The 13036-nt window shown below is 46.7% G+C and overlaps 1 protein-coding gene across 4 annotated transcripts in view; it reads left to right on the top strand.

The window, feature by feature from the left end:
• Window positions 1-1447: 1447 nt before the first annotated feature.
• The window catches only part of ITPR1 (inositol 1,4,5-trisphosphate receptor type 1), a gene marked incomplete at its 5' end in the record, with an annotated part of 159646 nt that continues 148057 nt past the window's right edge, over window positions 1448-13036 (top strand). For 3 of the 4 annotated variants that reach the window (XM_084269792.1, XM_084269791.1, XM_084269790.1), the window contains 2 exons: window positions 1451-1542; window positions 5308-5378. In XM_084269792.1, coding sequence (XP_084125918.1) covers window positions 1451-1542; window positions 5308-5378 — 163 coding nt within the window. Of the gene's footprint in view, window positions 1543-5307; window positions 5379-13036 lie in introns of all 4 variants that reach the window. The other variant, XM_084269793.1, reaches the window with a different exon arrangement.

The following is a 13036-nucleotide window of genomic DNA, read 5'->3' as shown; positions in this document are numbered from 1 at the left end:
ACCCATCATGTGCTTTGACTGAACAACAAGGAGAGGTTTTGTGAGCTTTGGGGGTGAGGGAGGCTGGCTGCTCCCAGGGCTGCTTTTCCTGGCGCTCTCGTGTCTGCAGCGCGTTATCAACATCGGCTTCTAAATCTCCGTCAGTCTGTCCTTGCTGAGCTCCAGCCTTGCTTCATAAACTTGATCCTTAGGCTTTTGGTAAACAAGATAATGTTGGGTGAAAGGGAATATTTATCCCCTGTACAATGTCAGGGCTGTGCTCTGTAATAAGCGTGGTTCTGGGGGCAGACTGTTTGAAACTGGTTTGGGTGGGATGTTGAAGAGGGAGAAGGGTTTTCAGTGATTTTTTTTTTTTCCCCTTACATCTGAGAGCCTGGTGCTGGGCAGCGCTGGCAGCAGGACAGCCTGGCAGGGCAAGGGAAGCTAGTCCAGTGCTTGGAAGTCCCTCATCAAAAAGCTGGGTTAGGAGGATCTCCAAGACAGGAGTAAATGGCCCTGCAAAAAGACATCTCTGACAATCCATTCAGTTGGGCTGCTTGTCATCTGGGCTTGTGTTGCTTGTCTCTTTGTGGCTGTGAGACAGAAAGTCTCTTTTCTGTATTTATTGGAGTGGCAGGTCAGTCCCATGGTATTCAGCCCAGGGGTTTGGGCCTCGTTCAGCCCAGGGTTTGTGGCGATCTTGATGCTGTGGAAGTTGGCCATCTCCTCATTCAGGCAATCTTTTTATTTTTCCCTAAAAAAAACATGATTGAAATATTCCTCACTTCACAAGGACCTGGCTTCCTGATGCATGCATAGTTTAAAACATTTGACTGAAAAATTTTAATCTTTAAATTTTCAGAGGCAAAACCTGCTGTTGGGCATATTCAGCAGGTCTTCACCTCGTGCTGTCTTGCAGCTGCAAGCGGGTGGCTACCTCAGTTTTGATGTAACCAGAATGTGCTGACACAAATCATGTTGTTATTTGATGTTATAGCTCCCAGGAGCACCCCTCCAGCACACCCCTAAACCACGCTCAAACCCACTTCTGATTCTGTCAGAGGATCTGGCAAAGAAATGTACCACCAAAATCACGAGTGAAGTGTCTGAAACTAAGGCAGCCCACACTTCTTCCTCCCTCTTCCCTCCTGCAGGTCGCTGTGCCTGACCCGAAATGGCAGTCAGCATCATTGGGATGAATGTGGCTCCCATGAAACAGCCCCGCACCGAATGGGATGCCAGTAGCTGCTTATTTTTCCCCAGTTTATTTTTCTAAGCAGGCATTTTGACATGCTGTGTTTTCTTTGATACCTGAAATTCCAGTGCAAGAGCTTGTTCAGATTGTCAAAGAAATGGAACAAACAAAAGCGAAGGGTCCTTGTTGTTGTAACCTCCAGCAGCTTGAACTGAGAAATTCTGCCTGCTGAATAGTAACCTTGTGCTTTATTCTTCTAGGGGCAGTAAGCCAGAGATGACCGACAAGATGTCGAGCTTCCTTCATATTGGAGATATTTGTTCTCTCTATGCAGAGGGCTCAACAAATGGATTTATTAGCACTTTGGGGTAAGAACAGCTGTTCTCTTGTACTAAAAACATGCGTAGAAGGACTAGCAGAACTCAGCTAGCTACCCTGAGCCTGACTCCCAGGAAATTATGGGTAAAGCACGGTAGCTTTATCTACAGACTTGGCCCTAAATGTAGAAATGGCCTAAAGCTAACACATCACACCAGGTGTTGGGATTGATGTCTGTGGTGTGGTTTTGATAGCCTTGGTGGGGAGGGAAGGAGCTTGTCCAGTTGAGGTGTGGGTAGGGGGAATGAGTGCAAGCAAATGATTTTATGTTGTCGTCTGTCCCATGTCCATCTGTGTGTCCCGTCCTGTCCCCCCCTGCCCACCCCAGTCAGGAGTGAACAGGCCCCAGTGCAATCTGCTGATTGGAAAAAAGGATTTAGCCTTGGAGATGCTTAACAAAAAAAAAACCCAAAACCCAAAAGAAGCCCTGAGCCAAACCACTTGTAGACCACTAACTGACCACCACGGCTAGTTTTATCTCTTCTTACAGTATTTGAGGTTTCTTGTATAAATAAAAAATGTTCCTCTCCAGTCAAAGGAGAATGTGCTTTGAACCTCTGGCCTTGCCGGTGGCCAGCACCACAGAGCTGCTGCCGGAGCTGTGCCTTGCCAGCCCCTGCTGCAGCCTACTCCCTCCTCAGAGCTCCTTCACACTTGGCTCTGCAGAGACATCAGAGTGGGTGCTCTGCAGGACAGCGCCTCTGGAGAGCAAGAAGTGTACCCCACTTCGTTAAACAAAAAGTAGCCGTTGACCTAGGAAAAGGAAGAGTTTGTGGAGAGAAGCCCTGGGATTGAAACGCAGCTCTGACGAGCTCTGTTCAGTTGCTGCTGAGGAGAAATCTCTCTGAACACCAGAAGCTGGCAGCGGAGGTGTGCGTGGATTTGGAAGACCTCGCAGGGGGCTGGGTGAGAAGCTCAAAGAGCACATCTGCCACCCTGTTTGAAAGCAGTGAGAAAGCAGAGGGAGGGAAGTAGCATGCATGACACATTGCTGTGGTACCTTCAGGACTGAATGAGTAGCAAAGAAGCAACCGGGAAGCTTGCTGATGCGGTGAGTGGGCACGCACACAACATGCTCTTTCTCATTTCCAGTAGCCGTAAGGGCCTCAGGGTTGGGTACACAGTGACAGCAAAGTTTGATGCCTACTGTCCAGATGCATCTGCTAAATGGAGCTCCCAAGCAGGGTACAAAGACAGCATCCTGGTAAGTCTCTCGGCAGGAAACGATGGGCTGGAATCTCATCTGAGTGACTCCAAACTAACGTGTAGGTTTAGTCCTCTAGCTATTAGGATTCTGGAAAATCAGGGGGCAGAGAAGGAAGCAGACACTGAAGATGCACCATGATCTATTATAGGAAAGAGAAGAAAATATGGGATGCTGCCAGAAGGGAAAGAAGGTATGATAAAAGCAAGGGGCGTAGTAAGTAGGGTTGGTCGAATAGTATTTGGCGAATGTATTTGACAGATTTCCCAGGTACTTGTCAAATATGACACGTACCCCCTGCAGTATTCGATCAGCTGTGCAACCTGCCAAATACTATCTGCTGACAAGTGGCAGCACGAACTGAGCGATACGATACCTTTGGCTATTATCATTTTATTTGTTTTCTTTTCTTCCCAGTATTGAAGCAAGTTTGGCAGTAAATAATTCCAGACCGAAGTAGAAAGTTGTCATGTTATGGTTAATCCATACGAGTTGCATGATGAACATCAATGCAGTGGCTGTGGCTTTTGATGGCATTGCTGAGTGGGTATTTTTCACCATGGGTAGCCCTTGTAGACCTCACAGGCCCGAAGCCCATCTATTTCTCCAGGCTCGATGAGATGTTCTCATGGCAGGTCTAAAGATCCCTTAGTGTTTCAAGTACCTCTGATGTGATTAGCACTGCTTTAAGGTAACTGCATTATATAATGGCCACACATCTTCCGAGCCTCATTTAAGCCAGAAATCCCAATTGCTATGTGAAACATGAAATGCATTATCATCTTTAATAAGCCTTCATAATCAAATTAGCTTTGTCCCATATTTAATTTAGTCTTTGTCCTGGAGAAAATTAAAGCAGCAAAGGAAAGCTTCAGTGTAATTGTGCTCTATACCATGTGGAGTTTTGACAGTCTTATGTCATAACAATGTGTAATGACTTGTTCATGTGGTTAATGAAGGTTGAGAAACAGATACCACTATACTTTCTAATGGTGTTCTAAATCTTGGAAGCGTGTTCCTAATTAATATTCCCATGACATGACTTCACTCCTGCTGTTTCCCAAACTCAGTGCTGTCATCATGACGATTACCAGTGTGCAGTATATCCAGTATATCCTCTTTTGTGCTTCTCACCCTGTAAAAATTACTTTCTTAGTAGTTGGGGAAGTTCCTCTTTACTTGTGATTTAATCTCAGGATGAGAGGGAAGTTTTGCACTGAGATGATCTGTGGGGGACGATCAGAGCAACCTGTCTGACTTGGGATATTTTTGTGGCCCCTTTGTTCAGTAGGAGCAGGTGTTTCAGCTCCAATGTGAGCATCACCAGCCTTGTTGGAGCACATGTATGTGTACATGACACTGAGTAGGGAGAAAATCCATGGGGAAAAAGCAATTTACTCTGAATGTGTGCGTATGCAAATTTTAGATGCATAGAACTGTTGAGTCCACTTAATCCCTCTGATCCCTTTAATTTTTATGCACTTCATTATTTTCCGTAATTGTTGTCTCAAGATGCTCCCTGCATGTAACCAGCCTCTGCAAGGAACAACTCTCATATTCTAGGTCTCAATCTTTCCCAAGTTGATTCTGCATGAGAATGGACCTCTCAAACCTTTAAAGACCTTGGAGTTTTACCTTCTACTCTTGCGTAGAAAGCCTCTTTGACAGATTGCTTTTTCAAGGGGTCAAATTGAGTCTTTTAGGGTTGAATCAGCAACTCCCAAGTACTTGGTTACATTGGCATTCTCACCATTGGGCTGCAGCACTTGGTAAGGTGCAGTTGCACATTGATCCAAGGCGTGCTAAGGGCAGAGCAGCGCTCACAGATGAGTCTTAACTATTTTCTTTACTCTTTGGGCTTTAAATTGGCCCTGGGGGGGTTGCTGATGCCTGTTCCTGGAAGCAGCTCTGTGCTGGCCTTCCCCATTGGGATCCCTTGGGTGGGCTCGTCCAGTTCACCTCCTTCCTGGTAGAACAGGGGGAGGTTAGTTCAACCCCTTGTCTTAATCTTGTGTTTATGACTGGTGAGCAAGAGGGTGTATTTATGCCTTCCTTTCTCTTGGGAGTCGATTTTTATTGTGGGTAGTTATTGTTTCTGCCTGTTCCTAATACTTGACAAGGGTCACAGGGGCAGCGTCCAGTTCGCACAGTCGTCATATTTTCCTGTTCTCTACCCTCATACAAACACATTGGCAACATAATTCAAATCTGTCCAAGAGGCAATAGCTGTTCTAAGCCTGTCTCTCACCCAACTAGAATATGGGCTGTTCTGTCTGCACCTCAAGGAGGGGACATAAAGATGATGCAGTATACAGGAGCAATGACTTATTGTCCCGCCTACCCAGGAGCATAGCTCTGGGCAACAGTAAAAACTATCAGCTGCATGCTTCTTCCAGAGGTTTGGCATAACTTGGCATTTGGGGAATGTCTTCTGCTGAAGTGGCCACTCGGATGAGATATTGCAAGTCCGTGACTTGGGGTTTGCTGACAGGGCTGAGAGCAGCTGGGAGGGGACAAGCAGAGCCTCACTTGGCTTCTCGTTTCTTTGCAGCCTCGTGGATGATCGGTGTGTGGTACAGCCAGAAGCAGGTGATCTGAACAACCCACCCAAAAAGTTCAGAGGTAAGTTGGTTAGACAGCTTACCACCCTTCTGGAGGGAAGAAATCCTTTGTTTCATGCAATCACGTGTGACTAGTTCTTGCCTTCTGTGATTTCTGTGAAATATTTTGGTGTCATCTTCTTCTGTGAAGGGCAGAGGGGGGAAAGAAGTATGTTAAGTGTGAATGTTTGTGTGAAGTGAGTTGTGGGATGGAGTTTTCTGGGGGAATGGGGTGGGGATGGGGTTGCCAGCTGAGGTTGGTTTTCAGATCTGCTCGAACTGATGGGTCTCTGCAGGTTTAACTTCTCTTTCTGTGTACTGTTGTGCATGCCACCTCATACCAAACCTGTCTCAGTGTGGAAGAAAATTAAGAGAAGCAAATGCGGTAACAACCATTGTTGTGTGACCTCATTTGGTATTAACTACATTTGGCTTTACTTTCATTCTGCCAGGAAACTTATGCTTGGTGATAAGAAGTTAATGCCTACTTCTGGCAGCTTGGCTAGGGGTAAATTGTTTAAGAGAAATCTCAGACAGGAAGAGAAGCACTGATTGGGGGCTTGTTTGGAAAAACCTCCTTGAATTCTCTTTGCACCCCTCAGTTGCACCTTTGACCCCTGGGAATGCTCAGCCAAATCTTCTAAAAATTCAATCTACCTTTTATTGCTGTTCCCAGATGTAGCAGCCTCTGTTTGTCTTGTTTCTTTCTTGGATCAATCTTGATTCCTTGGCTCTGCTTTGGCTTTATCAGGGGCTCAGAATGATCATAATTCTATTCAGCTTTGGCCAGAACTGTGAGTTGTTGCCCTTGGAAGTAATATACCTTCTGTCCTGCTGGTTTTGGTTTTGTTTGCTGGGGTTTGGGGGTTGGGAGGGTTTGATGGGTTATTTTGGGTTTTGGGGTGGTTTTTTTTTTACCATGACATGAAGATGTCTCATGCAATGAAACTCTTTAAAATACTGCTGAAGTCAGAGCTCTTGTTATTTTTATTTCCTCTCTTTTTGCTGGAAAACTGCGTAGTTGATAATTCCAATACTGAAGAGGCAACCTGGGGAAGTTCTTGCATTCAGTGGTAAGCTCTCCAGGAACACAACAATGGTCTGATGTGAACTGCAGCCCCGACTCAAGGCGTTTCTTGATGTTAAAATCATATGAAGAAATAAAGCCAGATCTGAGTGAGACTGCTGGGTGTAGAAGGAGGGGAGGAGAGCAGAAAGAATGAGCAAAAGGCAACGCTTGCTAGCACAGTTTGGGAACTGCAAGTACAGAGAGACATTTGTCTGACATAAAACATTGTGGTTAGACGTTGTAAATGTTCTCCTATTACTTATAATTTATACATGGAGAAAGAATGGTGGGAACCTTTTCCAACCTTTGGAGTTTCTTCTCTAAAGCTTTCCTGGGGAAGTTTGTGCTTAATGGCAAATGGCAACACAAGTCCTAAAATATTAGGAGACATTTCAGTTCTTTATACACATGCTTTATGAGTGTAGTCTAAGATAAAATGCTTTCTGTGGTAGAAATGTGTTCAGAAGAAGTAATAATGGACTTTATCACCCTGTCTTCAACCCAGGTGGAAAATACCCCTGTGTGTTTTATGGAGCACAGGCACCCAGAGGCTCAGTGGTGGGGTTGCACAGGCAGCCTGTGTCCAGGTCAGGGGCTGCAGCCACGTCTCTGTGATCTTCTTTGATGCTTTTATGACACGTGGCAGAAATACCTCCTCTGCAAAGGGAACACAAGGCCTTCCCTAAGGTGTGTTTATCCAAACAGCAATGCTTACATCTGGGATACAGAGCAACCCCGGGCAGCTGGGGAATGTCAGGCAGGAGTCCTGGTGTTCACTGCTGCCATACTTGAGGTTCAGGCTTCGTGGCCATGGGCAGGGTCGCAGGTACCACGGGTTGGGAGCACAGGAGGTGTTTGTACGGTGCCAGCGTGGGCTGGCAGTGGATGTGTCTGGTGAAGTTTGTCTGTGGAGCCCGTGTTAGTTCATGGATCTCACAGGGTCCATAGCAGTCGTGGCAGCTGGAGGGATCAGTGTGGGCTGAGGCTGGAGAAGCAGCATGATCTTGGTTTGAGAGGAGGAAATGGTGCTAAACACGAGCACTGTTACTGGAGAAACAACCTTTGAGAGTCTCGTTAGAGCAGGACCAGAAGGACTCAGATGTCTGTGACTCAGGTGACAGCTTTACACTGTACTGGACAAACACCTCCATGCTCTAACCTGCTTTATATCTATGTCCACATCCTCTTTCCTATGAGTTGTGCTTTGAGGTGTCCGGATGCAGGTCAGTTGAATCTGAAGACACCTCCTGGGAGGAACCCCAAGGTGTGGCTTGGCCAGTCCCAAGGATCTCACTTGGGGTGTAGTATTTTTAAGAAATACAATTCTGAGCTGCTCTCTCTTCTGTGGGCAGATGCAAAACAGTTGTAAATAGAATTTTCATGCTTAATCGAAGCGGTGAGAGATATCTAGAAGCAAGATTCACTGCTTAGATATGCATACATGACTAAGAAAATTCAGTGTGAAACTAGAGCATATATATCCAGTGGCAGAATGAATCTATCCTGCTTTTTTTCCTTAGCCACGGGTGTTTCAGGTTTTATAAAGTCTTGTTGCCTAGGCTACACTTAATCAGTGGGATCTCGTGGCAGCAGCAAGGCTCTGGTCTAGAGGGTGGCGGGTTTTTCTTTCCTCTCTACTTCAGACCCTTGAAATACAGCTGTGCATGAAGTGGTGCTGTGTCCTCTGTCCTGGAGACAGCCAGGTGACAGGAGCACTTACCTGTGAGTGTGTGGTGTCACTCAGCACTGGTACCCCGTGGTGTGAACACAGTCCCTGCCCGAGCAACGTGCTGCTGCAGCAAGCAGGGTGCAGCTGGAAGGGAAGGGGGATTTGGGTGCTGCTCAGTCACTCCTACAAAATGCTGGCTTCAGGCTGTCCAAAGGAACATTCGTTGAGGGGAGCTTGGTGGGGGTGTTTGGAGGCACTGGGCTGGGCAGAATGATTTGCAGCAGCACGACTGGAGATGGGAGTGAGAATAGAGTCTGCTTGGAGGGAAGTGTGCAGGGGTGTCCTGAGGACACAGGGCTTGCTTTGCTGACAGAAGTTGTGGAAAAAGTAGCCTGGACAGATTAATTTGGGGAGGGGGAGTCCCAAAAGGGGTGAAACGCAAGAGGAGGCTGAGAGTAAGATGGGAGAGAGTTCAGGTGAAGTGTAAAAGTGTGGCTGAAACACAAGAAAAATAAATACACTCCCTCCCCTCCAGTGTATCAGATGGGAAATAGTGCTGGAGCTGGAAAGAGCTCTGAGGAAAGGTATTAGTCCAGCAGCCTCAAGTTACTATGAGTAGTAGTAATAATAAGCTAGCAGTTATTTCACATCTTAAACACTCATGTGCCTCTAGGTCCTTAAAAGATTAATTTGATCCCTTGAAAGTGTGAAGGCTGATCTTTCTGTCGTCTTTCCCCCATCCCAGTCAGGAGTAGGTAGCACCTGAAGTTACTGGTTTGGGGTTGGGTGGTAATTATGGTCTGTGAGACTTTTTAATAATGATTCTGGCTTTCTGAATCCACTTTCAACGTGGTGGTTTGTGTGTGTGTGTGTGTGTGTGTTTGTCTTTACAGTGCAGTGTTGCTCTGGCCCTTTGTCTCTCCAGTTCCAAGTAATTCAAAAGTCCTCAAGAACTACCTTGCAAAACGTTGAGTGCATTCAATAGGGTGTCTCTTTTTAGAACTGCTAGTATGAAAACCCTTGCAAAAGAGTATTTTTCTTAACTGGTCTGAAGATACAGTGTACAGATGAGATTCCTGGAAAAACTCCTAGTTGTACGAGCCTCCAAAAAAAGGCAGTGTGACAGCTCCCTGGTTATCTGCATCTCTCTGAACAAAAAAAGACTCTTTACGTATGCTGCAGAGCTGGAATGGCTGCTCTCCTTCCCATCTTTGAGTATGGCTCTGCATCTGCATAGTGACTATAAATGAACCTCCTTTTAATATGCACGGGTTATGTGGAAAGTATGAACTACAAGTGACCCTCTGGCTAGGCTGAAAGCACCAGTGCTTCATTAGGAATCGTTCCTGCTGCAGTGCAGCTGTTCTGCAAAGTAAAATCAGTCCCAGCAATAGTGGCAAAGCTGGAGCAGAGCCCGGGGCTGGTAACCTGGGGCTCCAGCTGCTGTTGGGGTGCTCTGGTGGGGTGTGTGTGCTTTTGCAGAGGTTGGATTTGTGTTGGGTCTGTGCTTGGGGCGCAGCGCTGCGCTAAGGCAAACGTGTTTGCTTAATGCAAGACTTTGCTGCTCCATGGAAAGTCTGTCTGACAGCCTTCCCAGCACGGGAAACTCCCTGCAGCTCTTTATTTGGGATGCAGATCTCTGCCAGGGATCCAGGCTCTGCAATAGCCACGTGAAACGCAGGGGAAAAGGGCACTTACTGGGTTAATCTGTCCAGCAGCTACCTCCTCCCAGAACATTGTTTTAGTAGTTGCTGGGCAACACTCTTTTTTTGGCAAGATGTTCAAGGAATGAACCCATATCTCAGACTTAAAATACCCTCATGGTGAAGCAGAAGATGAGTAGCTCAAATTCTGTTTGTTCTTTTGATCCTAATCCGTAGTGTCTGCTCTTTGAGTATCGCTGTCGCGATGCCTTGGCCTGGGCTTGGCTGGTGGTGGTGGGGGCAAGCACCAAGGGGCTTGGACCTGCAGGTTCTCCTTGGCCTGGGCACAAGAAAGAAGCTTTAATATATATGTAAAAGAAAAATCATCATCTCTGCACACTCCCCATTCTTTCAATGGAATTCTCTTGAATTCATGCTGTGCTCAGCACTGGTGAAAGCCAATGTGCTTCTCCAGAAGGGAAATGGTTTGAGCTGTGTCCCCTTCACAGCTTTGCCATGGATGATCTGAAGGCTCTGTGCCCCTGCTTTGTTTAGCAGGGAGGACACCGTGTCGCTTGGGCAGTGCTGGCAGAGGCCATGGAGTTGCTCTGTGTCCCCATGGGGCTATTGAGCCTTTTCTAGCCCATGTAAGCTCGTTTGCAGTTTGGTGTTAGAGCTGAGATTAAGGGGATCTTCAGTTGGAGGGTCACACACATGGCTTTCCCAAACACTTCAGAATATTAAAACCCAAACTAAAACAAATACCCAGATCCCTCTGCCTGTTAGCTTTGGAATAATACCAGCAGCATACAGAAACACTCTCTTGAGGTGGTTCAGTGGCTCGATACCATCCCCTGCACTCACCAAGAACAACACTTTGTGGTGTCAACCATCAAGTATGATGTTTACAGAGAAGTGTGTAGCCCCAAATCCTGTTGCTCTCCGTGCATGCTCTTCCAGATCCACTCTGGTGAAAGGAATTACATTAGCTCAGATTGCTTTTTAAACTTTGATGTGCAGCAGTCTGAGTTGTATGGCTTTCTGCATGCATGAGATGAACTCAGGTGGGTGCTTTGCAGAGGTTTGAGGGCATTCCTGGGATGAGGGTGAGGAGGGGTGATGGACCTGGGCTCCGTGGCCAGATTTAGGCTCCTTTTTCCTCTTTGAACATGGATCTTCTAATGCTAATGAAACATTTGGGTGCATTAATTACTAAGATGCCTAGATTCCCTTAAATAATGTTTAAAAAAACATCTAAATATGGCCATTTTCATTTCAGTAACCACAGGTTAGCAGATAAAGTAGCAGAATTCCTTTTTTGGGCAGGAGGCAGAACTGCTGAGAGGCCTTCAGTGCTGAGTTGGAAGCTCAGCATGGTGGGCTTCAGGGGAAATGCTTTGCTTGTAACTGAAAAAGGACTACTTTTTGGTTTTGAGGTGTCCAGGACAGATTAAAATGCACCTGCTGAACACTGAGAGGAGGAAACGGGGCAACAGGAATAAATACAGACTTAACTGATTCCTCTGTTCTGTGGGCAAACTCCATGAAAAGAAAAAGCTGTGCTTCAGAGAGAGTACTAGCATGATAATTTAGTATAAAATCGAAAGGGACTTTTTGGTTGGTGTGATGGAACAGGAAAATAATGGAGAGAGCCTAATGTGCCTCTAACTTTGTTCTCTACAAGTGAAGCATCGGTCATTTTGAAGAGGCAAATCTTTTAATCTTGCTGAATCAAGATATGGTTAAAACATCTATAATAGATTTTCACTGCCTGATGAGGAATCCTTTAGTATGATTCTAAGTATTTATAGACCTGCACTAGAAGGCTGCCAACTGCTAGTATGCATTTGAATTCGATGCCCTTTATATGATGGAATCCTGAGCGCTGCCTTGAAAATGTGCATCTCTAGCCCACTGCATCCTACGAGCAAGCAGATGTTACAGACAATTGTCACGGTGGCATTTAGGTGTTAGAGCCCAGAAGCATTGCCTCTGTACAGATAGATGTGCTTTGTATCTGCTGAAGATTGGGGAACCCTGTGGGAGAGAGTCCTGATGCGGAGCTGATGCACCGCTCGCGGGAGGACACCCCAACCTCTTCCCCCTCTGCAGCAGAGATGGTGGGCAGGATGCACTGCTGACCCTCAGCCACTTCAGAGGCATGTCATGACCACCCCACTTCCAAACATTTCTCTTTTAATCACAGGGCCTGTGGCAGTGCCAGGCTCACCCATTGCTGCCTCTGTGCCTTGCTGGGAATTGGGGTTTTCCCATCATGAGCAAGCAGGACAGCCAGCTTGAAGCTCTCACTTGCATAGCTGCTGCCCTGGGGCTGGCTTAAACATGCAGAAGTAGTTGGTGTCACTTTGAAATCCAGTGGAGATGGGGTACAGGAACCAAAGCAAAGCAGGTTTGTTTAAGCAGAGGAAGGGAAGTATTGTCATGGAGAGCGAATCACCAAGCCAGCTTTGCTTCACTGCCACACTGCCCTGTGCAGCCAGACCAGCTTGTGGTCCAGCTGGTAGGACATCCTGCAGCCGTGGCATCTCCGTGATGCCCGTGTGCTCTGCTGGACCAGTGGATAAATGGTTGCCTAAATAATTACTCTTTTAACTGAGGTGGTTTAGCATGGGGGTTTTCTCCATGCCCTGGTAACTGAGAACCAAGACTGTAATGGAACAGGTCTGTATAGTGCTTCACTTGGTGTGGAAAAGGCTGTCAGTACTAAACACAAGGAGGAGATGGGTTTGCTTGGGATGCAGAGCACAGGCTGTGGAGTTTGGTGTGGCTGTTCTGTACGTGCATTCTGGGCTGTACCCAGAGCACTGTGGTCAAACAGCTGTCTGCCAACTTCTGGTTGCAAAGGGCTTTTTCTTGGGTGTTCTGCATCACAGTGAAGGCAGAGCAAAGCCCCTTGGAAATAGAAATTGCCCATTGATAGGGGTAACTGGAAAGCTGTATGGAAAATGCAGTCTGTTGGTTAAGGTGCTGCAGAGAGAAGAGGGGAGGTGTGTGTTAATTCAACTCCTGTGAAGCTTTATGATCAGGGTACTTTGTTTGCCTGTCTGAAAAACACAGCTAGTACTTCTGCACTGGTGAGACATCCTGCACAGGAGGACAGGGAGATGTGCTGCTGTAGTGACAGGGTCCTGAGAGTGAGGAAATAAGCCAAGCCCTGGTTTGGATGCTCATCCTTTCTCCGCAGCTCTCGCAGGTCGGAGCCGTTTTCCCCTGTGGAAAGTTCAGGGTATTTCAGGTAGGATGGAGGGAGGGATTGCCAAGAAGCCCTGCTTAGCTCT

Source organism: Gallinula chloropus (genome assembly GCF_964237585.1).
Source record: "Gallinula chloropus genome assembly, chromosome: 12".
Classification (NCBI taxonomy): domain Eukaryota; kingdom Metazoa; phylum Chordata; class Aves; order Gruiformes; family Rallidae; genus Gallinula; species Gallinula chloropus.
This window is presented reverse-complemented; position numbering and strand designations above follow the sequence as displayed.